The 25,259-nt window shown below is 44.8% G+C and overlaps 3 protein-coding genes across 4 annotated transcripts in view; 2 read left to right on the plus strand and 1 right to left on the minus strand.

The window, feature by feature from the left end:
- Positions 1 to 13,198, minus strand: GET1 (guided entry of tail-anchored proteins factor 1). Of its 2 annotated transcripts, none has more exons than XM_064406271.1 (5): positions 13,058 to 13,198; positions 3,686 to 3,851; positions 2,996 to 3,063; positions 1,626 to 1,740; positions 1 to 982 (listed from the first exon to the last, which is right to left on the minus strand). In XM_064406271.1, exons 2-5 carry the CDS (start codon positions 3,807 to 3,809, stop codon positions 909 to 911), a joined length of 381 nt encoding a protein of 126 aa, XP_064262341.1. In that variant the 5' UTR covers positions 3,810 to 3,851; positions 13,058 to 13,198; the 3' UTR covers positions 1 to 908. The 2 variants fall into 2 exon arrangements, with proteins under 2 accessions (XP_064262341.1, XP_064262332.1); XM_064406262.1 differs by lacking the exon at positions 13,058 to 13,198 and adding an exon at positions 5,370 to 5,528.
- HMGN1 (high mobility group nucleosome binding domain 1) lies at positions 5,579 to 10,229 on the plus strand. The gene is made up of 6 exons (XM_064406279.1): positions 5,579 to 5,701; positions 5,897 to 5,929; positions 6,017 to 6,046; positions 6,149 to 6,199; positions 7,963 to 8,094; positions 9,328 to 10,229. Exons 1-6 carry the CDS (start codon positions 5,687 to 5,689, stop codon positions 9,373 to 9,375), a joined length of 309 nt encoding a protein of 102 aa, XP_064262349.1. The 5' UTR covers positions 5,579 to 5,686; the 3' UTR covers positions 9,376 to 10,229.
- Positions 13,199 to 13,265: 67 nt separating the features above from the next.
- BRWD1 (bromodomain and WD repeat domain containing 1) overlaps positions 13,266 to 25,259 on the plus strand; it is a 43,802-nt gene continuing 31,808 nt past the window's right edge. The window contains exons 1-14 of the mRNA XM_064406139.1: positions 13,266 to 13,385; positions 13,508 to 13,566; positions 13,712 to 13,741; positions 13,923 to 13,982; positions 17,068 to 17,218; positions 18,022 to 18,120; positions 18,324 to 18,484; positions 18,695 to 18,916; positions 20,273 to 20,373; positions 20,967 to 21,037; positions 22,087 to 22,187; positions 22,800 to 22,840; positions 23,533 to 23,631; positions 24,992 to 25,142. Coding sequence (XP_064262209.1) covers positions 13,328 to 13,385; positions 13,508 to 13,566; positions 13,712 to 13,741; positions 13,923 to 13,982; positions 17,068 to 17,218; positions 18,022 to 18,120; positions 18,324 to 18,484; positions 18,695 to 18,916; positions 20,273 to 20,373; positions 20,967 to 21,037; positions 22,087 to 22,187; positions 22,800 to 22,840; positions 23,533 to 23,631; positions 24,992 to 25,142 — 1,404 coding nt within the window. The 5' untranslated portion in view covers positions 13,266 to 13,327. The remainder of the gene's footprint in view (positions 13,386 to 13,507; positions 13,567 to 13,711; positions 13,742 to 13,922; positions 13,983 to 17,067; positions 17,219 to 18,021; positions 18,121 to 18,323; positions 18,485 to 18,694; positions 18,917 to 20,272; positions 20,374 to 20,966; positions 21,038 to 22,086; positions 22,188 to 22,799; positions 22,841 to 23,532; positions 23,632 to 24,991; positions 25,143 to 25,259) is intronic.

Below are 25,259 nucleotides of genomic sequence, written 5' to 3' on the forward strand. Positions count from 1 at the left end.
CTGGGTTGAAAAGCTTTATTTCCTTAATAAAATCACAATTATACATAACATTCAATCACAACATTTTTTCCTTGATATTTACTTTCATGTAGGCTAAATGCAATTCCTAATACAAAATCCCAATTTTTAAATTAACATTGAAACAAATAAACAAACAAAAAAATATTTAATTCATATATATACACAACATAACCTGACATTTTGAGCTGGTTTTTAAAGGCAGTGCCAGTTTTGGAGGGGTACAGGACCCTTCCTTCCTTCCAGGGAGGAAAAGGCCCTGGAACAGCAGAAGAGATCATTGCTCTGGGAATTCCAGAGTGGGAAGCTAAATCAGTATCCCCCTGCAGCAACAGGACTGTCTTCTGCTTCATTGAATAAACCTCTTAGGAGATAAAAATCTTGATTTAATTCATCTATTTTTTTAGGAGAGCTCAAGAATATTCCAATTTTAGGGTAAAAAAACCACAAGAAAACTCCTTTTCCCCAAGCCAAGCAAACAACCTCTCTGTGCCCTCTGCACCACCCAACATGGTCCCACATCTTACAGCAAAGAAACAGCCAAGCTCCCAAATGAATTCCTAAAGCCAGCACATTTCCAATTTAAAACCACAAATCCAACACTTTTACACGTTGGTGACAACAGGCCATGACAAAACCTTATGGTTCTGCCCTGACTAAACCCAAAATGAGGTTCTATAACCAGCAATGCTGCTCTTTCCAAAATGAAAGACAAACTCTGGGAAGTGAAATCAAAAGAATCAAAAGGACTGACAGATATCCAAATGGAATAACAAGGATTGTCTCAGACCTTGTCTCATGAAAGATAACTGTCCCTTTTTTTTTTTAATTAATTTAAAGCAGTGATTATGTAAATGCAGCTGGGGAGTGCATGGATTGCTGGGATTCCTTCAGCTGAAGGGGTGCAGCATGATAGCTACAACTTTATTGCAGACCACGAGCCAGCAGGTAATTCCCACACCTCCTGGAAAAGAGGGAGAAACCAAGATTGAAGTTGTTGGATCAATAGCCCTGAGGATCCTGTGCAGCTGCAAACAACCTCGGAAGTGTAAAAAATGAAACTCAGAATTCATGAGGCAAACAGGAACTAAACTCTTTATATGCAAAAGGGAGATAAATCAATGCTGGTCCCAAAAAATTCTGGATTGTCTTGGGAAAAGAGCACCAATATGAGCTGAAGTGTGGTGAGTGCATCCCAGAGCTAAAATTATCAGCTACAGACCCAAAAGAAAATATCTAAGTTTAAGGCCTGGCAGAATGCTTTGCTTGAACTTAAATTCAGGATTTGAGAGACCTAAAAAGTAAATTTCCTCTGAAATTGAAATCAGTTGTTTTTAAGTACATAGCTATTCACAGCACGCCTGTGAAGAAAACTCCCTTTTGGGTGATTTTCTGATTTTCCAATCTAAACCTTCCCCAGGGTCTATTCAATACAGAGAAGGGCAATGCTTGGGTGGAAATAAAAATTACAAAATTCCGTGTTCAAGAAACCAGAACCACACATAGAAGAGCTGCTCAAATATTTGATCCCTGTGCTCTGGGAGTCAGAGAAGCAGTTGCTGTGAATCCCTGGATGCTCTGGGGCTTGGCAATGTCCTTTTCCTCACCTGCCACTCCTGTAGGGAAGGCCACCAGGCGCTCCAGGGGAGCCAACCACTTGCTGGGAAGCACGGTGACAGGCTCAGAGTAGTACTTCCAGATCAGAGAGATCATCAGGGCAGCCTGGAATGGGGATTTTTTTATTAGTTTGGATAATAACAAACATCAAAGTACAGTCCCACTGCTACCTGGAATTGTTTCTTTGTTATTTTATCTTCTTCAGAATATTTTTACATTTTATATGACCTTAAATTTATACATAATATTACCAGGTTGCAGGGAGAACTTGTTTTCTTTCAAGACCCTCTTTCCAATACAGCAGAGTCAAACACAGTCAAAGCATTTTTTAAAATTCTGATGACCCTTTTTAGCCTGAATTTTTGCCTACAAGGAGTGCAACTCACTTCAACAGTCCCCTAAGGAAATCTTCAGGCTGACCACTGCCATCCTCGTTAGCAAACTCTTTGGCATCACATCAGAACTGCTCAGACAATCTAATGAGGCACTGTGGGGAAACGTGTGGCAGATGTAGGTGGAGATTTGCATCCTCAGCACAAGTATACTTTGGTTTCAAAGCCAGAATTATATTCACATGTAGCAGAACTTTCCTGGATTTGGGGCCATATTAAAAAAAAACCCAGTGATTAAGAGAGCTAACATAAACTCCACTTGTCCCCTCAAAACCAGAAACACAGAGCTGAGATGAAAGTTAAACTCCTTCCATCCTCAACTACCAGATTTTATCATCATTTCCCTTCCAGTTGCAGAATTCTTTCTGCCTGACAAACTCTGTGTCCTTGGAATCACAGAATGGTTTGGGTTGGAAGGAATTTGAAGATCCTCCAGTGCCACCCCTGCCATGGCAGGGACACCTTCCACTGTGCCAGGCTGCTCCAGCCCCAGTGTCCAACCTGGCCTTGGGCACTGCCAGGGATCCAGGGGCAGCCACAGCTGCTCTGGGCACCCTGTGCCAGCCCTGCCCACTTTCACAGGGAAGAATTTCTTCCTAATATCTGATCTGAACCTGTAATTTTTCAATTGTGAGCCATTCCCTGGGTGCTGTCTCTGCCTGCCCTGGAAATTGTCTCTCTCCAGCTTTCCTGGGGCTCCTGCAGGCCCTGCAAGGCCACCCTGAGCTCAGCCCAAAGCTTCTCCTGTGCAGGTGAACAATGCCAGCTGTGCCAGCCTTTGCTGCCAGCAGAGCTGCTCCATCCCTCTGCTCATCCTGGAGCCTCCTCTGGGCTCTCTGCAGCAGCTCCAGCTCCTCCTGTGCTGGGGGAGCCCTGAGTGACCAGATATGGGCCAATAAACCAGGAAAGAATTGTAACACTCCTGAGAATTTGGGTTAAGTTGCATCCATAACAAAATATTTACTTACCTGCAATATGTAGAATACAATGTTTATGACCCACTTTATTTTGGCTAATTGGGCAGTTCGTGCTTTCACTGTTAAAGAAAAAGAAAATATTAGGTTCCATTACCTATAATAATGAGTTATAATTACATTAAATTAGTAATTTCACTCTTTAAGGCTGGACATTACCCTGTTAAAAAAATCTCTTTCCAAATAATTTATAGCTACGTTAAAAACACCCTACTACAACAAACTGCCAGTTCTGTATCACACTGTAATTTCTACTTTGATTTACTCAAAACAGGATTCAGTGATGGGCATCACTGAGAAAGAATAAATAATTATACAGTGAAGCCCAGGAAATTCCTGGAAAGACACAGGTAAGCTCTTCAAATAGTTTAAAGAGGGAAAAAAATAAGAAGGAGAAAGAGGGGGAAGGAAGGAAGGAAGGAAGGAAGGAAGGAAGGAAGGAAGGAAGGAAGGAAGGAAGGAAGGAAGGAAGGAAGGAAGGAAGGAAGGAAGGAAGGAAGGAAGGAAGGAAGGAAGGAAGGAAGGAAGGAAGGAAGGAAGGAAGGAAGGAAGGAAGGAAGGAAGGATGAGATGGGGAAGGCAAATTTGAAGGACAAATACTTAAAGCTGCAAACCCTCCTGACAGTTTTTCAGAACCAGAAACTGTTTTTCCTTTTGGAGCAGGGAGCAGACATGGAACTGTACCGTGGGTTTTGAGCTTGTCAGTCATTTTGTTGATCTTCCTCTCCAGCCGGGCATATCTGGCAAACTCATCCATCATGCTGATGGTGGCAAGCTCCTGCTTCATGGTCTGGATCTCAGCTCTCATCTGGGATTCCTGCTCTGCATCCTTCTGCAACAGCCTGGATATCTGGGAAGTGAAGGAAATTATCAATTCCTGGCCCAGAATTCCACTGATTTGCTGTAGTGTGTATAAAGTATGATCTCAAAAGCCTCCCATAAAAAAGGCCCTTTCATTGAGATGCAGGAAATCCTTGGATGACGAGAGAACAAGTGACAAGATAAGAGGAAACAGCCTCAAGCATCTTGAAAGTTTTTTCCAATTTAAATGATTCTGTGATCATTCCCATTTCCAACTCCAGCAGCCAAGTATTCCAACATTTTCTCCTTTCCTTTTACTTTCCTAATTTCTTTTCTCGAGGCACCACCTGCTTGTCGGTTCATGAACTCTGTTTGCCATAGAAATGCAGGCACAAAAGGACACAAAATCTTCTTCTTGCTGCTCCTTAGCAAATCTTCCAGCTTCCCCAAGACACACTTAACTTATTTCCCCATGGATGCTGCTCTCAGGCCTGCAGTCAGTGAGAGCATTAACACCATCTGCAGCATCAAACCACAGCAGAAAGCTGAGCAGAGATCTTCAGAGAATCTTGGAATATCCTGAGTTGGAAGGACCAACAAGGAATTGAGTCCCACCCTGTCCCTGCTCAGAACCCCCAAAATCCCAGCCTGGGCATCCCTGGCCAAAGGAGCTCTGGCAGCCTCGGGGCCGTGCCCATTCCCTGGGCAGCCTGGGCAGTGCCAGCAGCCTCTGGGGAAGAACCTTGCCCTAAAATCCAACCTAAATCCCTCCAGGCCCTGCTCCAGCTGCTGTCCCTCGGGAGGAGCTGCAGATCCCAATCTCAGCCTCCCCCAGCCTGAATGAACCAAATGCCCTCAGCCTCTCCTCACACGGCTCTGTCATCACTCATCTCTAGCAGCACTGAGTTCAGCTTCTCAAACTGCTGAGGATGATTCACGGTTTAAAGGATTTTTGTCCATTTTTGAACAATGCACACTGATCTCTGTGCCAGTCAAGTTATTTCCACGGTCGAGCAGAGCGACAGGGATTTCAGCATCTTTGTGCACACGTGAGTTTATCTGAGTTTATTTGTCCTCAATTCCATTATCCACGCTTCCACAGGAATGCTTCAGATCAGAACAGGGGCGCCCTGATCAGCGATTAAGATTATTAAGGTTTATTCCTGCAATGACTTAACTCCTTAGATCAGTGGATACGGAGATTATCTCAACAATGGCCACGTCCATCTGTTAAAACATGCAAGAAGGAGCAAAGCTGTCCTTCTATTCCCAAAACTGGGAAGCTGCGGATGCCCCATCCCTGGGGGATTTCAAGCACACACCGGACGGGGCTCTGAGCAGCCAAGGTGGAAGGATCCCTGATGGCAGCAAGGGGGTTGGAATCGGATCATCCCTAAGGCTCCATCCAGCCCAAAAAAATTCCACGATGCATCCCAAGGGCTGGAGCCTCAGGAGCACCACGGAACACAGCGGTAACCCATCCCCGAGGAAGCGGGGGCACCGGCAGCTCCCCCGGGCCCCCCTCAGCGCCATCCTCCCGCTGCCCCCGCCCAGCGGCAGCACTCACGAGGGAGGAGCAGGAGGGCAGCAGGATCCTGAGCGCGGAGCAGAGGAGCACGGCGCCGAGCACCAGCAGCCACGCGCCGCTCTCCGCCATGGGCCCGGGGGCGCGCGCGCGCGGGCACGTGAGGCGCGCGGGCCAATGGCGGCGCGGCGCGGGGCGGGGCGGGGCGCGCGGCGATCCGGCTGGATCCTGCCGCGGCGCCGCTGGCGCTGCCGGGATGGGCAGGGCAGGGACGGGGAGGGGACGGACGGGGCTGGGGCGCGCAGGCGGCCGCAGCAGCGCTCGCAGCAGCCGCAGCCGGCGCGGCCGGGAGCCTCGAGATGCCCAAGAGGAAGGTGAGGGCGGGCGGCAGCGAGCGGAGCGGCCGCGCGGGGGGCGTGCGGGGAGCGGGCGGCGCCTGCCCCGTGCGCCGCGCGGCGCGGCCGGCCGGGCCGTGTGGGGGGTTCGGGGGGTTCGGCGGGGCCCACGGTGCGGGAAGGGGCGGGCGGAGAGGCCGGTGCCGCCCCGCTGACGAGCCGTGTGTGTTGCAGGTGACGGTGGCGGACGGGGACGCCCCCGAGGAGGTAAGGAGCGGGCAGGGCGGCGGGCAGGCGGGGCTGCCGCGGCCCGCCCGCCCCTCACGCCCTTCTCTCTCTGTGTCTCCCCCGCAGCCCAAGCGGCGGTCGGCGCGGCTCTCCGCGGTAAGTGCCGAGCGGCGGGGCCCGGCCGGGGTGGGCGGGAGGCCGTGCCCGCAGCGGGTCCCCCGGGGCTGGGCCCCCGCCTGACTCGTTCTCTCTCCTCAGAAACCCGCGCCTGCCAAAGCAGAGCCGAAACCTAAGAAGTTACCGGCAAAGGTGAGGGAGAATTGGAAAAGGGAAGGGAGAGGAGGGGGTGTCCTCGGTGCACCGTGCTGGAATGGTTTTGTTCCCTGTGGGAACTTGGCTGAAGCGTTGTTTTGATGTGATTTTGCCAGTATTTACAGGTACATTCCATCACTGCGGCTGTAGATCCTTGTTAAGCTCCAGGCATTGCATGGAAGTGTGGGCACGGATCCAGGCGTGTTAGCGTTGTGGTTTGGTATTGGGTGGAACTACCTGACTGTCAAAGCAACTGTGTTAGGACATCAGGAGGAATTTCTTCACAGAAAGGCTGGTCAGGCATTGGAAAAGCTGCCCAGGGAGGTGGTGAAGTCACCATCCCTGGAGGTGTCCAAGGATAGGCCTGGATGTTTGCTCTGCTCTGGTTGACAGGGCAGTGCTCAGTTAAAGTTGGACTGGAGTATCTTGGAGGGCTTTTCCAAACGCAGTGATTCTGTGCATAGCGTTGTATTTCATCTGTCTAACAAGAGGGGATAAAACACAGCCACTGATGTTTTAAAGCAGTGTGTTGCTAGGACAGGGAAAAAATCGTATTAGCCACTTTAAAACCACATGTGCTTCCGTTCATGTGGTCAAGCTTTCTGGTGTTCCGTAAGAAAGTGGGTTTGCGTGATCTTTGAATTTTTCAGCACAGCTTTCACAGTGAAAATAAGTGAGGTGTAAAATTCTTTGGTTTTTTGGGAGAATTGAAAAAGGCCTTGTGTCTGTTGGCTTGCTGCTGTTTGTGTTAAGTGTTCCTTTGTCATCATAAGCTTTTCTTTGTGCTGTGTTGATTAAAAGCTTTGGGGTGACCTCACCGTGACCTTTCAGTACCTGGAGGGAGTTGAAAAGAAAGATGGAGAGACAATTTCCAAGGGCTGGAGGGACATGGAATGGCTTCAAACTGCCAGAGGGCAGGGCTGGATGGGGTATTGGGCAGGAATTGCTCCCTGTGAGGGTGGGGAGGGGCTGGGATGGAATTCCAGGCTGCCCCTGGATCCTGGCAGTGCTCAAGGCCAGCTTGGACACTGGGGCTTGGAGCACCTGGCACAGGGGAAGGTGTTGGGGGTTGGATGAGATCATCTTTACGATCCCTCTCAACCCAAACTGTTCTGTGATTCTCTGAGATAAACTCATAATTTTTCCAGACTTCCTGATGTTTTCATTGCATTAATCCTCTTGAGCAGTTACTGATGAGGAATCCACCTTCATTTTGGTGGTTTGAGTATCAGTGTTCCCACTCGGGGCTGTAAGCCTAAAGAATTTGGGGAAGCTTTCCAATGCTACAGAGTTGTAATTTCCTTTTTGTTTGGTTTTTTTTTTTAAGTGTCTGTGATGCATCTGTACATACTGCTGCTCATTGATGTTGACTGATATGTGATCTGATTTTCTGCTTAAAACTACTTCAAGCTATTATTTAACAGTCAAAGATTTGTTATTTGATTCATCAAAAATTTTTTTTTTGCATCAACAGTTTTGAAAACTTTCCTCACAGTGTTTCTTCCAGTTGTGAGAAGTTTGCTCATGATGGAGTTATTTGGTGGGCTTTTAAAATAAATATTAATGAAGAAAAATATATTTTGGCATTCATAGAAGTCAGTATGTTACAATTATGTAATTCTGAAATATTTTGTAAGTGGGTTATCAGGAGTTGTTGGCAGCTTAGCAAATCCATCTTGGTTTTCTGTGTTTTTTATTATTTTCAAGGTTTACCTGGAAGATTATAACAATTGACTTACTGGAAATGTATTTCATTGTAGGACAAATCTGAGGACAAGAAAGCTCCGTCAAAGGGGAAGAAGGGGCCTAAAGGAAAACAGACAGAAGAGACAAACCAGGAGCAGACAAAGGACAACCTGCCTGCAGAAAATGGGGAAGCTAAAACTGAGGAGGTGAACTTTGGAGGGCTGGGTTTGGGTTTTGCTGTTACTGAGAAGTTTGGGGTTTTTATCCTGCAAAAGTTTCTTGAGAAATGAAATACTTTTGCTTGGGCCTGGAAAGAATTTTGAGTGAAAACCCAGAGTTGATCTGTGCAAAGTTGGGGTGACATTGACAGACCCTGCTGGGAGAAGGGACAGGTTGGTGCAGGGACAAAGTTCAACAATTAATGAGCTGTTGTTGCTGGAGCAGTGACTGTGCCAGGTGAGTTTTGGCTGCACCACAGTGCCAGAGTGGCTGAACTTTTTGGAGTCACAGATCAGATCACTTAGAGCATCCTCCACTCTGTACTGCACTCCTGGAATGCAGACATAGATACAGATTTAGGGCAAGATCTGCAGGGATGAAACACAAACAGGTAATGGGCCTGGAGTTGGTGTCAGGTTTCTGTGACAGAAACGTTTTCAGGAGTTCCGTGGAATATTTTGGTTTTAGGTAGATGATGGGGTTTTTGGGCAGGGAAGGTACAGGATGGTACTTCAGTGAGCAGGAGGATTTACTCTGGGGTAACAGTTTATCATTTGCATGCTGGCAGTGTGAAAAAGTTGTGCTCTAACTACAAATTCTTCAGCTGACTCAATTTTTGGCATTATTGCAGTTTTTAATTTGTGCTTGTAATGTTTCAGGAGTGGAACCAAGTTTGGCAGCTTTCCCACCTGGGGTCCCTTTAGTCCACTGGTGCAGAGATTATGTAAATTTACAGGGAATGGACGATGACTTGGTGACACCAGCCAAAATTCCAGGTGTAATTTTATACCAAAGTCTAGAAGAGACAGAGTCTGCCCTGTTGGATGTTATTGTTTGCTAAGAATTAAAACAGGGTTAAGATCTGTAGACTATTTTAAGTGTGGCACTGAAATTTAAAGGCATGAAGTGTTACCTCATGGATTTTCTAAACACCTCATATATAATTGTAGCTGTAAAAGCTGAAGTTTTTTCTGTCATAAAGGCAGTAATCCAATTAAAATCCCTTGCAGTATGTGTTTAGTAACAAGTCAACATCCTGGTGGATCTGAGGAGCCTTTTTGTGACAGCTTGGTTTAGCAGGTCATGATCTAAAAGAAATCTGCAGGAATAAGTCAGGGTTATTCTGTGCAGGGTTTAATGTGCATTAAAACCACTCCAAACTAATCAGAGCCATAAAAACTTCCTGAACTGAAATGTTCTGTTTTTTTTTCCCTTTCCAGACCCCAGCACCTGATGCAGCTGCAGAGAAAGAAGTGAAGTCTGAGTGACACCTGCTCCCACATCTGTAACTGGTGGTCCTTAAATCTTTCTTCTTGTACAATTCAGAGGAATATTTTTATCAACTATTTTGTAAATGCAAGTTTTTTAGTAGTTCTAGAAAACACGTTTTTAAAAAGGAGAGAATCCCGACTCAACCCATTTTTTTACATATTTAGATAAGTGTAAATGCTTTTTTTAAGTGGTAAAATCATGTACTGGTTGTCTGTTTTCTATGAAACCAGAAATTAACGGTGTGTTAATTAAGGAGAGGGCACTGAGGCCGTGATTAGACCTCACGTTCCACAGACTCCAAGGGACAGTTTTCTATCCTATAAAATGAAGCAGAACACAGATCAGACTTTGGAATTCATAATGATGTGTTGAGAATGTCTTAACATTTTAGTTATTTATCTTTCTCTATCGTTGTACCATCAGTAGAATTGCTTACCTAATAAAACTGCTCCCTAGTGGTGGATTTCTTGCTGAGTGATGTATATCAGTGACAAAGTTATTTTTGGTAGTTGCAGCTTTATTTTTTTCCAACAACTTTGTAGCTGTGATGCAAAAGATTGGAAACTTTTATTTTTTATCTTTAAATACTGTCTTAAGTAAAGGTTTCTGCTTGGCAGATGGAACTTGTTATGTCAATATTTGAGATACTGGAACTTCTTCACATCTAGTTTTCAAGGACAGCTTGTCTACAAAGATTGAGTGAAAAATATTTGAAATAGTGCTAGGAAAAAAAAAACAGAATTAGTTTTTAGATTTAAAAAAAAGCTCTGTGAATAAAAACAATTGTAAAATTGTTGATAGTGTTTGTGATCACCAAACAAAAGCCAAATAAATCTTGATTATGAAAGGATGTTTCCATAGCTCCTGCATTGACTGTGAACTCACAACCTGAGTGCTGTGGTTTGGATTTTTCACTGTGTCCTTCAGAGTGTCAGAACTGTACTTTTAAAGAGATGGGTGGCAGTTCAGGGAGTGGAGAATTGCAGTGTTGATCTAAACTTGCAGTTTGAAAGCTGAGAGCTTTGTGCTGCTGCTGTTTGCTTTGAAAAAAGTCAATAATTAGTAAGTGTCAGATGCCAGCCAGACAACCGTCACCTTGTCCTGGGAGGAGCCAAGCTCAAACAGTAACGTTTGTTCTTTGTTGGGTTTTTTCCCTCTTACCCCAGAACTTGTTTATGCTCTTAAGTAACACCTGCAAGCCCAGTACCTGCTTCCTGTACATTTTTAGTGCATTTTTCAAATTGTTGCAGTTGTTTCTTTAAAAAGCCACTTTAGTTTCATCTCTAACTTGCTTTCTTAATCAATACTGTCATTTCAGGAAGAATTTTAGCATTTTTACCTCTTCCATACTTTAGCAAACTTTAAATTTCCTATAGGAAGTCTCCCAACCTTAGACCATGCCCTGCTCCTGTGCTCCTCACAGAGCACACCTGGCTTTGGCTTCAAGTTCGTGGATATTTCAAAACTGGAAATTGATGCAACTTTTGTAACTCACTTCCCCCAACATCCCCTTCCAGGTACCACGTTTCTTGGTTTAATTTAACAGTAACAAGATCTAGCTCCATGATATTATTTACTTGCTGGTTTTTACAAGCTCAAGCCACCAGTTAAATAAGTAATAAACTTGCAGGTACATCCCCCAAAGTAACCACTCATCCCTGCTTTCACAGGAGGTCTGTTGTTCATGTGTTTTGGGTCTGTGGTGCTGTGATCCTGTGCACTTTGAGCATCTCCCTCACATCTATTACCCACTGCCTAATTTATTGTAACTTCTTGATATTACTTTGTCCTGTGTGATACCAGATTTATTCTTCAGCTAAGGACTGGAGAGAGCTGATACAGATTTATATCCAACGGAACACAATCTGATCCAAAATACAACAGCAGGAGAACAAAACTTGTTTCTTGGAACATACTTTGTTGTCTTTGTATATTACTAGTAGTTGTTTGGGTTAAGGGAATGAGACATTAAAGTAATTTGCTTCAAGGTTCTAAAAATCCATTTTGAGGTAGCAGAGGTGGGGAATGAAATAGGCAAAGACCTGGGATTTAAAATGTAACACAAGTACAGCCATTGCTGTCTTTATCAGCTTTCAAGCTGGGCATGGCAGGGGAACAACTGTGGGAAAGAAAAAAGATAAAAGAATGGTTTGGGTTGGAAGAGACCTCAAAGCCCATCCAGTGCCACCCCTGCCATGGCAGGGACACCTTCCACTGTGCCAGGCTGCTCCAGCCCCAGTGTCCAGCCTGGCCTTGGGCACTGCCAGGGATCCAGGGGCAGCCACAGCTGCTCTGGCAATTCCATCCCAGCCCCTGCCCACCCTGCCAGGGAACAATTCCTCACTCCCAAGATCCCATCCAGCCCTGCCCTCTGGCACTGGCAGCCATTCCCTGGGTGCTGTCCCTGCATCCCTGGAAATTGTCTCTCTCCAGCTTTCCTGGGGCTCCTGCAGGCCCTGCAAGGCCACCCTGAGCTCAGCCCAAAGCTTCTCCTGTGCAGGTGAACAATGCCAGCTGTGCCAGCCTTTCCTGCCAGCAGAGCTGCTCCATCCCTCTGCTCATCCTGGACTCACTCCAACAGGTTCCCAAAATCCTGTCTCCAGGAGCCAGGCTCAAGGTGACACAGGCATGGGGGCAGAGCTGCTTTTTTTTGGCTCGGTGATGCCGAGGGAGCAGTGCTGTGGTGTGGGAAATGCCCTGCCCCGAGCTGGTGTTTGGGGATGCCCAGGTGCCCCCGGTGTCACAGCAGGAGGCTGGGCCAGCCCCAAGCCCTGACACGGACACAGCCTCGATGATCCCAAATCTCTGCAGCCGCAGCACAGACCGGGCAGTGCACTTTGAATCACATTATCACAAAATCATTCAGCTTGGGCAACACCTCTGAGATCACCGAGTCCAACCTCTGACTGAGCAACACCTCGTCAACGACCAGAGCCACGTCCAGTCGTTCCTTGAACTCCTCCAGCAACGGGGACTTCAACACCTCCGTGGGCTGCACATTCCAATGTTTAATCACACTTTCAGGGGAAAAAATTCTCCCCGTTCCCCCCTGAGCCTGCCCTGGCCCAGCCTGAGGCCGTTCCCTCTGCTCCTGTCCCTGTTCCCTGGAGCAGAGCCCGACCCCCCCGGCTGTCCCCTCCTGCCAGGGACTTGTGCAGAGCCCCCAGGGCCCCTGAGCCTCCTTTGCTCCAGCCTCAGCCCCTTCCCAGCTCCCTCAGGAATCCTCCAGCCATTTCCCAGCTCCGATCCCTTCTGTGGATAAGCTGCAACCCCTCGATACCCTCCTCGCAGTGAGGGACCCAGAGCCGCACACGGCACTCGAGGCAAAGGCCCTGGCCTGGCGACACACAGCGTCCGCTCCGTCACCGCATCGCCCCTGGAACCGGCTCTCGGTGCCTCGCGGCGGGTCCCGGGCTAGGAAGGCCGAGACACCGCGGTTCCCGGCTCCCCCGCGGCCCGGAGCAGCCCCGCGGCCGCCGCCTCTCCCCCGCCACCCTCAGCGCTGCCGCCTCGCCGCGCTCGGCCCCGCCCCCGTGCGCGTCACCGCCGCCTGCCTCGCGCGATCCTTCCGCGCCTCCTCCTCCTCCCCTTCTCCTCACCCGCCGCCTTCCCCGCCATCCCCCCCGCCACCCACCCCGCTTCCCTTCGTGTATATTCCCCGCGGCCGCCCGCCTTCACCGCTGTTCCCTCGGCGCGCCCGCAGCGCCCGGTACTGCGGGAACTATTTTCCGCCGCCCCCCCGCGGGCGCTCCCGGCGGAGGTGTCGACGGCGGCTCCGTGGCGGGTGGTGCGGCGGCGATGGCGGCGGCGCCGCCGAGGCTGCGCTGAGGGGGGAGAGGGAGGGAGGGAGCGCTGAGGGGAGCGGGGGGGCGGCCGTGAGGGGAGGGAGGGAGGAGGGGAGGCGCTGACAGCGCCGTGCCGAGCCGGGCCCGCCGCCCTCAGCCCGCCATGGCCGAGCCTGCGGCCTCTTCCAGCTCCGGCGCGTCGCTGCCGCTCATTGAATCAGGTAACACCGCGGGCCGGGGTGAGGAGGCGCCGCCGGTGCCGCCATCTTCCTGCCCCCCCCTCAGGATGGGTCACGGCCGCCCGCGGCTCATCCCCCCGCGTCTCTTGCCGTGTCTCTTACAGAGCTTTACTTCCTCATCGCCCGGTTCCTGAGCACCGGGCCCTGCAGGAGAGCGCTGGAGGTGAGTCCGGGCTCGCCGGGGCGCGGGCACCCCGCGCTGCCCGCTGAGGGTCGGGGGGAGGTGGGAGCAGCCGCGCCCCCCGCTCTGGAGGAGCCAAATCGTGGCTTGTCCCTGACTTCTTGTGTTTTTCCCCTTCCCTCTGCAGGTGCTGGTGCAGGAGCTGGAGCAGCACCAGGTCTGTGTGGGCTCTGATGAAATCTTGCTGTAGTCAAAAGTTTCCTTTGCAAGTCATTCAAGTTTTTGCCGCTGTCTCAACTTTTCCCCCCCCCAACACACATTGTTTTGGATGTGGTCTGTAATCCCTCCTTTCACCTTTAACCGCTCACGGCTTTTCCGTTTGTTTTTCCTTTATTTAGTTGCTTCCCAAAAGGTTGGACTGGCAAGGAAATGAGCATTATAGAAGTTATGAAGAATTGGTGAGACTTTTCTCTTTTAAAAACCCCTTTTATTTACCCTGATGACATTGATGTTAGACCCTCTACCTTTAAGAGTAGGCCCAAATCTTCATCTTCCTGTTCCATCCTGGCTCTGAGCACTGGAGTTACTTTAAAAAGGGCCTTTAATTTCTTTACATCAGACTAACAAAAACACAAGCGGTGGTTTAAATTGAGGATATTGTTTACATAGCAGAGGTGGAGCTTGGCGTTGTGCAGTGGTACATGCCACTGCCTACATGCAGGCAGGAGCCAATCTACAGCGAGGTTTCATTTCGGAGTTCCAGGGACCCGGTTGTGAGGCACGTTGTGATTTGTCGGTATTTATTTTCTGGTTGGTTTCTTTCAGCCCCCTCCAACAGATTAGGAAATGAAATCGCTGCTCAGAAACCGAGGGTTGGCACTTGTGGCGACTGTGAGTGTGCTCGCATCGCCGGCTCCTCGCTGGTCGTGGCTTTGTTTCTAAAGGGCTGCAAAGATGGGGGTGATCTCTCCACAAAATTTACTTTCTGCCCTTCCACGGCTGGTGTGGTGTGTTCTGGATTGTTTCTACAGAAGGCAGAGCTGTGTTTTGGGGCTTAATTTTGCTGCTTCTTAAGTGGCAAAGTGGTGATGTCCTTGGTGGTGCCTGCTTTGCCCTGTGTGGTTTTTATCCTGCTTTGTTGTATTTGATCGACTTTCCTTTAAAGACTTGTTTATCCTTGCTTTTTCCCACCTAAGGTTCAGGCATTCTGGGTTAATTGACTGATTGTTGCAGTGAACTCCCTCTTGTGAAGCACTTAAAGGGCTGAGAATCATATTTGCATAGAGAAGGAATGAAGTGTTGTTTGAAACACTTTCTCAGTTATTTAAGTATTGTTTGAAATGATAAGTGTGATTCCATTTCCTCTATTTGTTGTTGTGGTCAGTTGAGCAAAGAAGGTTTTAGGTCAGTTTTTTTAAGTCACTAAGAAGCCTGGCCTTGCTAAACAGGAATATTTTCAAGCTCTGACTTGAATTTAGGCAAGATGAAAGTAGGATTAAGCTTAGAAAGAATTGTTGGGAGGGTTTTTTTGTTGCTTCATTGTTGATTTCTTACCCCATTTCTTCTGGCAGGGTGTTGGGAGATCCCATGTGTGTGTTTTTCTGATTTCAGGGCTGCTTTTTAACTGTGATTATTCTGCATATCCAATTGTCAAACTAATACTTTTAACACGTGCTGCTTCTACTTCTTTTTTTCCTGCACAATTTAAAGGAAATCTCTGCCCAGTGTTTCAGAATATCTAAATTAATCTTCTCAGGGTTTTAGTTTCTGGTTTTTGAGGGGCTCTGGGAGCCTCTTGTCCCACTGGTCTCACTGTGAATTTGCAGAGACCACAGACAAATGCAGTCGTGTGGTGCAGTTACTTCTATTCCACTTTGCTCAGCATGGAGTTGCAAATCTTCATAATAACTGTTCCTTCCAAAATCTCAGCAAAACTACTTCAAAAAGAAAGGAATTGCAAGGTTGTGTATGCAAGGGCTGCATTTAGAAAATATATTAGAAAATACACATATTGCTGATGGCATGCAAACAAAAAGGGTTTTAGTGTTTGGCAGAAAGCAGGCTGACCTTTGTGTCCTGGATCTTGTGGCTGGTACTGCTCTATACCAATTCAAGAGTCAAAATTGATAAAGAAATTCTGTCAAACTGCATCTTTTAGTCTTTGGGCTACCAGATATGTTTCTTAAAATCAACCTTAAGCATCTGATGGGCTGATTTGCTTGGACAGATTTGCCTGTGGGGTAATGGGAACTACTTTACTGATGTTATCTCCTCCCACCCTGCCAGGAATACAACCTGTGCCCCACAAGCTTTATACCTGCATTTTAGTATTAAAAGCAAGTGCTTAAATTGTACCTTCTGAATGCTCAGTGTGCATTTGGGCAACTTTGTGGCAGCGTGTGGTATTTTTATTATTTTTATTTTTATTCCCAGTGCTGTGTGAGCAGCTCAGCCCTGTTGGGACACTTGGCTCATCCCAGCTCAGCAGCTCAAGGGAGCAGCATCAGCAGCACCAGCTCGTTCTGCCTGTGTTCTCAGCCACCTGGGCAGGAGGCCACATACCTGAGCTGGTGTGGCCCTGGGCCTCTCCTGAGAGGATTGGCTGGGAATTCTGTGCTGCTGCAGGAGCAGTGTGGCTGCTGGGGCTGCCTGGCTTCTTCATGGCCAGGTCACACTGGAGGAAGCGTGGGGCTGTCGATCCCAGCTGCTTCACACCTCCCCAGCAGCTTCAGTTTATGATTCTGATGCCTTGCTCTGCTCAAGGCTGTTTAAATTCTCACTCTGTGTCTTTAACTTCTCCATTATTGTGGTTCTTGATAAGAATAAGGATTTTTTAGCTTGAACTCCCAGAAAGAAAAGGGGGAAAAAGAATCAAAACCCGTGCACATCTGTTCCTGCCTGAGACATCTGAGTGTGTGTGGGGGTGTGGTTTTTTTTAGGTTGCTTGATGCAGATAGTGTGGGATCATTGCTGAGTGTAGGGATGAATGGTTTGATCCTGGTTTAAGGAAGTAGGGCAGACTTAGGTTATGTGGTACTGGTTCTTCAAGGAAACTGTTTCCAGAGAGATTGTACTCAAACCTGCTGGTTTGCAGTTCACTGAGCAAGTACCAGTAGTAGCTGCATAAGTTCTTGTGCTTGGTTGCAACCACATTCTGCCTGATCTTGAGTTCTGAGGGTTGGGATTTTATTTCTTCTTTTTAGTACAGATCATAGAGTGAATTGGGCAAAGACTCAGTGTAGGGTGCCTTACATGTGGGTGCCACAGTGGTGATTCCTGCAAACTTGCAGTAATAAAATACTGATGTGCAGGAGTAACTTTACTCCAGTTATTTTTATTACAGCTCTCCCTAGCTTGCAGAGAAGTTGACTAGATCAGAATTTACTGGCACTAAATTTACTAGATCAGAGCTTAACAAAATTGTTTTTTCTCTGTAAGTTGAACTTTAAAAAAAATAGCAAATACACCTGTGCATATTGATGCTTTTAGATCCATCTGTTCTGGCTCTGCCGTCCTTATTTTTAAACCTTGAATTTCTGTCAGGTGCTGTCCAACAAACATGTGGCTCCAGATCATTTATTACAAATTTGCAAACGTATTGGCCCTATCCTGGATAAGGAGATCCCACCCAGCATTTCCAGAGTGAATTCCTTACTTGGGGCAGGGAGACAGTCCTTGCTACGCACAGCAAAAGGTAGGATCTGTTCTTTGTTTTGTCATGTGTGCAGAGCTAGGATTTGGGGAATAGTGTGAGAAAGCCAGAACTGACACTTTGGAAGTGACCTCTTGGAATCCCAGAATGGTTTGGGTTGGAAAGGAACTTAAAGATCACCCAGTGCCACCCCTGCCATGGCAGGGACACCTTCCACTGTGCCAGGCTGCTCCAGCCCCAGTGTCCAGCCTGGCCTTGGGCACTGCCAGGGATCCAGGGGCAGCCCCAGCTGCTCTGGGCACCCTGTGCCAGCCCTGCCCACCCTCACAGGGAAGGATTTCTTCCTAACATCCCATCTAAACCTCTCCTCCTTCAGCTTGAGGCAATTCCCCCTTGTCCTTTCACTCCAGGCCTTTGTGAAAAATTCCTCTCCAGCTTTCCTGTAAATCCCCTTTAGTTACTGAAAGGTTCTTGAGATCATCTCATTAAATAACTTCATATTATTAACTCTTCATTACATTCCTTTATAAGTATTCAGGAAAATGTTAAAATTCAGTTGGAATTTTAGTTTAGTGTAGTGAACTGCAGGGGTACCATCATTCTGGAGTGCTCTCAAAGTTTGGTTGTTGGTTGTGTTGGTTTTTTCTCCTTCTGTTACTATTAAATGTATTTTTCTCTTGAACTTTTCATTGATTATGAGAGGTTTTGGGGCAGTTGGTGCCTGGTTTTTTGGTGGGCTCAGTCCTGTGTTTGAGACCAGACTAGATGTGCTCTTTGCTATTGGAACTGCAGCTCCCTTGGCATTTTTAGAAGGTATTAATGATGAAGTTCAACTGTTGTTGCAGATTGCAGGAACACTGTTTGGAAGGGCTCTGCATTTGCTGCTCTGCATCGAGGCAGGCCCCCTGAAATGCCTGTGAACTATGGCACCCCACCCAACCTTGGTAAGCTCCTCTCACCTCTCCCCACTGCTGCTGAGCACCTAAAACACTGCTTTTACACACAGAAAAACTGCATAGAAACTAAAAATGACTTTATGAAATCTGAAAGTAATTTCTAACAGCCTTTTAATATTAATGGCAATTGAATAAACCCAAGTTTGAGAACAGACCTGTTTGAAACATGATGTGATTCCTCTGTGTTCCAGTGGAAGTGCTTCGAGCAAAACAATTAACTGGTTATGCCAAGTTCAGCACTTCATTCCCAGCAAGTATGTACCAGCATTGCAAGATGCACAGGAGGATCCTTGGCCATCTCTCTTCTGTGTATTGTGTTGCATTTGACAGGACTGGACACAGAATATTTACTGTAAGTTGATGAAAATACATCCAACTCTGAATATAGTTTTCAATGATGCAAGGAAAAGAGCTTGGAAATGGGTGTTGTGCTGAAACTTCTGGAGATAAATATCAGTGCTGGTAAAATGCAATTCCCTCACTGTGCTTAAGTGGGACAATTTGCTGTAATTAAAGGTCAGAAGCATGTCAGAAGTTGTCCTTAATGAATATTTCTCTTTAGGGCTCAGATGACTGTCTGGTGAAGATCTGGTCCACCCACAATGGCAGATTGTTTGCCACCTTACGAGGACATTCAGCAGAGATCTCTGACATGGCTGTGAACTATGAGAACACCATGATTGCAGCTGGGAGCTGTGACAAGATGATCCGAGTGTGGTGTCTGAGGACTTGTGCACCAGTTGCTGTCCTCCATGGGCACACAGGGTCCATTACCTCATTGCAGGTATGGGGCTTTTGAAGTGTTCCTGCATATTAAAAACTGGAATTATTTCTCTGTGGCTGCTTATGGGAGTAGTGAAATCTGAATGTGTAAATATTCATGTCAAAACCAAGTCAAATCACAGGATAAACCTGCTTAAAAACAAGTCAATTCCTTGTCTCTGGAATTCCTAAGTATTTAACTGAAGATAATGACAGGAATTCTTCTTCACTTAAAGATCACTGTGTGTAACACTTGAGTTGTTGGACAAAAGGGAATTTCTGGGAACTGTCCTGTCCTCTTGTTATCTCTTACTGGAGACATGATTTGCTGTTCTGTGTGAATGTGTTCTGATCCAGTATATTATTCCTGCAACTTCTGGGATGTGGGTATTTGTTTTAATCTCAAAAATAGGAGTTATTTTGGAAGCACAAAGGTGTAACGTGTATTTAAATTTGAAGGTTGTTTGATACATGATGTGCTCTTGGTGGTCCCTTGGATTCAATCTGGTTTTAAATTCCTTAATTAACACAGAGATTAGCAACTCATTATCAAGGTTTGGGATGTTTTCCAGTGAGACCAACAGCTTGTCTTGAGAGGTGAAGAGTGGCTTGTGGAGCTCAGTACAAACAAATAATTTTGAATTTTTCTCAAAGGTGCTGCCTCAGAGAGTAATCTTCATACCTGCACTTTTGTGGCATTCACTGCATTTTTTAGTTTGGTTTCTTAATGTCTAAATACTTTTGGTGCTTCTTTTATTGCTGTGTATGGATTTTTAATTTAAGATTTCTTAATAATACCATAATTGTACTAGGTACAAATTATATGGCTTTCCAATGCCAGTAATTGATGAACAATTTAAACAAGTTGTGTCTGTAAAGTTTTCTTAAGGGTAGCTCTATGTATAGCAACAGATCCATGTCTTAAGGATCTATTTCTGAGGAATTCCCATAAAATTCCTGTAAAATTATGTATGATGCTAAGTTACACATTCAAACTAGCTCATATTTCATGCTCTGCTTAATTATTTTAAAACTCCACCTGTCTATTCAAACTTCCCTCTTTTGAGTCTGCTGTGCTCATTATTTTATTCACTGACAGGATTTGCAGTGAATGGTTGTGGTCAGTGAAAACATCCAACCCAAACCACTGAAGGAATGGGGGTTTTTTAACACAGTCATTGAAACACAGACCACAATCTTACCTTAAATTAGGGGAGGTATTATTTGTAAGCACTAAAAACGAGTTACCAACAACTGCTCCAGCAGTTTGAGGTGAAATATCCAAAATGAATCAACCTTTTATGTTAACTTTTTGCGAAGTTAATGAACAGATCTTAAATCTGTGTTTCTGTGTGTGATTTTGCTTCCCTCTCTGCAGTTCAGTCCCATGGTGAAAGGCTCCCTGAGATACATGGTCTCCACTGGGGCAGATGGAACTGTTTGCTTTTGGCAGTGGGATGCAGATTCCATGAAATTCAAGTATGTGAATGGTTAACCTTTATTCCATTCTGGGCTTGAGTAAAATGAATCAGGTGGTTTTTACTCCACTGGGTTTCTGTGGTTATAAAAATACTGTGCAAATCATGTATTCAGTGGTTATTTTGAAGCAGCATCACCAGCTATATCCTTGACAAATTCATGTTCTCCCATTGACTTGGGAGATTAGTTGGGAAATGTATTAATTTCTTTCTTCACTAAAAGTACAAAAGTAAGACAGCAGAACTGGCTGGAAATGCAAATATGTTGGAAAATATAATAAAGCTTGGTGGTGGTGTTGGTTTTCCAAAAGTCCTGTAGTTTTAGGATGTTTCTTGCAGAACTTGCATATAGGATATGATGTTCAGGGTAGTTTGAAGTGTTCAGTATGTGATTACTCTTTCTGTGTACCAAAAAATTAATTATTACCAGAAAGAGCTCTAGGATGATCAGTGTGTGTCTGGTGTTGTGTCCACATCGTGGTAATTGATACAAAATGATCCATGTTTAAAGAAACATCCCTTTATGCTTTGAAATGTTGCTAAAAGCCAAATTTAGGATGGTGTGGCCTATTTCAACCATCTTTTCTTTTTAAGCACCAAGCCAGTGAAGTTCACAGAGAAGCCCAGGCCAGGGGTTCAGATGCTTTGTTCTTCCTTCAGTGTGGGTAAGTCAGGTGGAGTCCAGCCTTGTGATTTCTTCTTTCCTCTCTTGTAATACTTGATTGTGACAGCTTTAAAAAGGGGAAAACCTGCAGGTGTGAGTAAATAATTGCACAGATGTGCACTGTTAGCTGTGACATGATGAAATCATGGGGTTTCCCTTAGCTAACACTGAAAGACTGTTGAAGACATTGGTCATTTCACAGAGCTAAAAGCCACCTAATGTCTGTTTGCTTCTATCCACCTTTAGTGGAGTATTTGTTTTTAATTCCCTTATTGTGCCAAGGATTGGTAAAATGGGTTCTCCCACAGTCAGCAGCAGTGGAGGTGGGTGCTGCCAGCAGGAGCTCCTGACCCAGTGCCAGGGGTGCTCACAAAGAGCTTCCTCCTGAGGATGCAGAAATGGATTTTTAATGTGTTTCTTTCCTGCCTTGTAGTTTCTTTCATTCAGTTCATGTGAATTTCACAAATAAAAAGCAAGTCCAGGTGTAGCTTGTGAACATTGTCAGGACAGACCCCTGGCTTGTGCTCTGAGGGTGTTTTTGATATTTTGCTTATTTGGGTTTTGGGTTTTTTTTGCACTTAAGAGGCAGAGCTTGGAATTTCTGCCACCTCAGCTAAACACTGGTGTGCTTACACTGTGTATTTCACTTGACTGGTTTACTCACATTTCAGCCTAATTTTGATACAGTTCACTGGCACAAATGAGGCACAGACTACAGTGAGAGCCATCTACATAATTCTGATTATCTAGAGCCATATTCCCCACCATTGAAGGCTTCTTTGTGCAGTTTAATGTTAAAAATTCCACTGTTGCCCTAAAGATACTTATTAAAACCTTTGTAACACCAGTTTATTTTTATTATGGTTGATAAAACTTTCTGGGGCAAGAAAGGGATTTCCTTCCACATGTGTGTCAGTGGAAGAGCATAAAAAATGTGCCATTCTCCAAATAGTTGTGGGGTTTTTTTAATTTAAACCAGGCCTCTGAGAAATGGAGGTGACCTGTTTTAATTTCTTCCACAGCAGGTTAATTATTGCTTGATTTTTACAGGTGGGATGTTTTTAGCAACTGGCAGCACTGACCACGTCATCAGGATGTATTTTTTTGGCTCTGAAACACCTGAGAAAATAGCTGAATTGGAAAGTCATGCTGTAAGTAATTAGTTAATTAGTTCGTTTGAAGCAGCATTGAAGTCACAAGATTATTTTATGAGTGGGTTTTTAGCAATGCTCTTAATTTTCTTTTCATTAATGTTTCCTTTGCTACAAAATCTGACTTTATTTTTGTTGCATTGATAAGGCTTGATCAGTACTTTTTTATTTATGTAGGGGGGAGACTTTTCCACTCTAAAACAAAGTGTGGTATCTGCTTTTCTGCAGTTTTTATTGTGATAGAAGGGAATAATTGTTTATTTTTCAAGGAAAGTGTAAGTAGGACTAGGAACTACAAATTCCTCACCATTGTAGTTGGCTTATGGTATTAGAAATATATTTAGATATGATTCAGTTGTCAGGCAGGTTATTTAATCTGTTAATCCTTCATGTTTAATTCAGACAGGTTTTAAAAGATGCATTTTTGGTACATTAATGGTTAGTGAATTCTGGGCAGTGTTTAGACTTGATTTGCCATGCAGTTAAAACTCTTAAAATAACACAACATTTTATTTTTTCATTATTTCAGATTTTACTAAACTCTGAATTGTCAAAAAACATATTTCCTGTTTAAAAAATAAAATTTCTAACAAACTCTACTTTTTCTTACAGGACAAAGTTGACAGCATTCAGTTTTCTAATAGTGGGGACAGGTATGTTGAAAAATGCTGAAATATGGCCAAAAAATACATAATTTTGGAATTAAAAATCTATTACTGGATGTAAAGAAAAATCTTCTTATTTAGAGCTCAGAAGGGAAATTTTGGACTGATGCAGGAGCATAATTAAGCTTCAGCTCTTCCAGCTTTCTGTTGGTCTGTGTTAGGTGATATTTTTTGCCTGGCTGGAGTTTTATTTACCTGGAGGAATTTTACCACTTTCCCATGTACCCAGTGTATTTGTGGCCTCATAAATCTCCTTTTCCTCCTCCTTTCCTTTCATTTTCACTGAGTATTGTATAGGAAAAACACAGTGGAAATAGTCAAAAATAAATTAAAACCTTTTCATCTGATTTGTTCTTGCCTTTACTTCAGCATCTGAAACTCTGCAATTCCTTAAAATACATTAAAATCCTGTGCTGAGGAGGAGTTGAGGATGAATTTGTGAATTGAGTTAAACTTTGGAATTTGCTTCATATTTTGACAACTTTATTCAGTTTTCCACTTCAGAAAAACTCTTCCCTGCTTTTCTGGAAAGAAAGCTAATGGAAAGAATTCTCTTGAACACAAATTGAAGATTTCACTTCTATCAGTCTGCTAAAACTATGCTGTGGTGGTGTCTAACTAAACATACTTTAAAGCAGATTTTTGGAGGATAAATGAATGAATTTTCCAAACTTGCCCAGGTTCATCAGTGGCAGCAGAGATGGAACAGCTCGGATCTGGCGTTTCGAGCAGGCAGAGTGGAGGAGCATTTTGCTGGATATGTCTGATCGACTGCTGGGGTGGGTGAAGTGTTCATTTCATGGTTTCCTTTGTGTGAATTCAGAAAGATTGAAAAACTCAGTTACTGAAATGTGGGAGTGAGAGCAGCATTCTGGTCAAGTTCTGTGGTCTTGGGAGGGGTGAGTTGAGTGTTCTGGTGATGTAACATTTGTTGAGTTTGAGTCTGTGCTTTCATAAATTCCTAAGAGTTCAGAAAGCTCTCAGATGTGCTCTGTACCAAGTTAATTTTATTTCCTCTTTTCAGGGAAAAGAAATAACAGAAAGAATCTACCTTCTCTCTCTGGGTTTTAGTCTGACACCTGGTGTGTCACAGGAGAAATATTTTTAGATTAGTAAAAGTAAAGTAGGTGGTGACCTATTTGCAGGAGAGGTTATGACATGGAATAGGTGGCTTTCCCCAAGGACTGATCTTGCTGACTATTCCCATTTTCTGCCTTTAAAAAAGTGAATTAATGAAATGCTGGTGGCACCCACTCTGAATAATGTTATTAGAGATAAAAATCAGGATCTTACATGGTGTTGGGTAAACCTGAAGGGGGAGTGATTTACAGGAGTACAGAAGCTCAGTAAGCTTCCACAGACACTGAACAGAAATTCATTTGTAGGTGATTAAATGAGATTTTAATTAAATGGTTTGTAGGTGATTAAATAAAAAGCCAAACCTTGGTACACCATTTTATTGGAGGGTGATTTCAAGCTTTTCCTGTGATGAAAAAGACCATAAAAGAAACCTGATTTTACAAAGGAGGAGTTATTAATATTTGAGATTTGACTGTGGTTGTGTAGTTGAGAGTCTTTGTAAGTGGAATAAAGATAATCCCATGTGAAAGTGTTTCAAGGAAAACTTATTCCTTGGATTGGCTGGAAAAAGGCTGAGGGGCAGTGTTACAGAATCCTATAAATCTATTTTAGGGAGAGAATAAGGGAATAGATTGAGTTTAAAACAAAATGTTATCTTTACTGGGTTTCTGTTGGGACTGGTTAAAAAATGCTGAGCTAATGTAGAGATTGGCTTGGAATCAGTTGTTGGAAAAGCTGACTGTCAAAAGTCCAAAATTTTGCAGGATTTATGTTAGGACTCTTAATTGTAGAGGAGCCAAGTTCCATGAAAAAGGAAAGCCTTTTTGCCTTGCATCTCAAATGGGAAAGAGATTATCAAGTCCTTTAAAATTTAAAAATCCAGATTTGCTTTAAATAAAGGATTTTGTGGAGAAAAGTTTCAACCTGAATTTAATTCTTCACTTTCTTTCTGTTGCTTGATTATTAACACAGGAAAACAGGTTACTGTATTTTGATATAGAAATGGGCTCATTAAAATATAAAACACATCTCTTGACCTGTTTGACTTTTTTCAAATAGTGACACTTGTGCAGAAGAAGACAAATTCATGAAGCCTAAAGTAACCATGATAGCTTGGAACCAAAATGACAACTATGTTGTTACGGCTGTGAATAATCACCTGCTCAAAGTTTGGAATTCCACTACAGGGCAGTTGCTCCATGACTTGGTGGTATGGGATTTTTCCTTGCTTTTGGAAGGTTTTCCTGGAATTGCAGTGACACGTGCATGCTGAATTTATAATTAGAGCTGATTAGTCCTGAAAGCTCTGTATGGATGGAACAGCAAG

This window comes from Passer domesticus, chromosome 2 (assembly GCF_036417665.1).
Source record: "Passer domesticus isolate bPasDom1 chromosome 2, bPasDom1.hap1, whole genome shotgun sequence".
Lineage (NCBI taxonomy): Eukaryota > Metazoa > Chordata > Aves > Passeriformes > Passeridae > Passer > Passer domesticus.

What these genes read in the sequence shown, in the direction of transcription:
- GET1 (XM_064406262.1), bottom strand. Translation starts at nt 5,459, where the DNA reads ATGGCGGAGAGCGGCGCGTGGCTGCTGGTGCTCGGCGCCGTGCTCCTC. An exon ending in TGCCCTCCTGCTCCTCCCTC is followed by an intron (nt 3,852 to 5,369) that starts GTGAGTGCTGCC and finishes TTCACTTCCCAG; the next exon opens with ATATCCAGGCTGTTGCAGAA. An exon ending in TTGTATTCTACATATTGCAG is followed by an intron (nt 1,741 to 2,995) that starts GTAAGTAAATAT and finishes TCCCCATTCCAG; the next exon opens with GCTGCCCTGATGATCTCTCT.
- HMGN1 (XM_064406279.1), top strand. An exon ending in ACGGGGACGCCCCCGAGGAG is followed by an intron (nt 5,930 to 6,016) that starts GTAAGGAGCGGG and finishes TCTCCCCCGCAG; the next exon opens with CCCAAGCGGCGGTCGGCGCG. An exon ending in GGGAAGCTAAAACTGAGGAG is followed by an intron (nt 8,095 to 9,327) that starts GTGAACTTTGGA and finishes TTCCCTTTCCAG; the next exon opens with ACCCCAGCACCTGATGCAGC.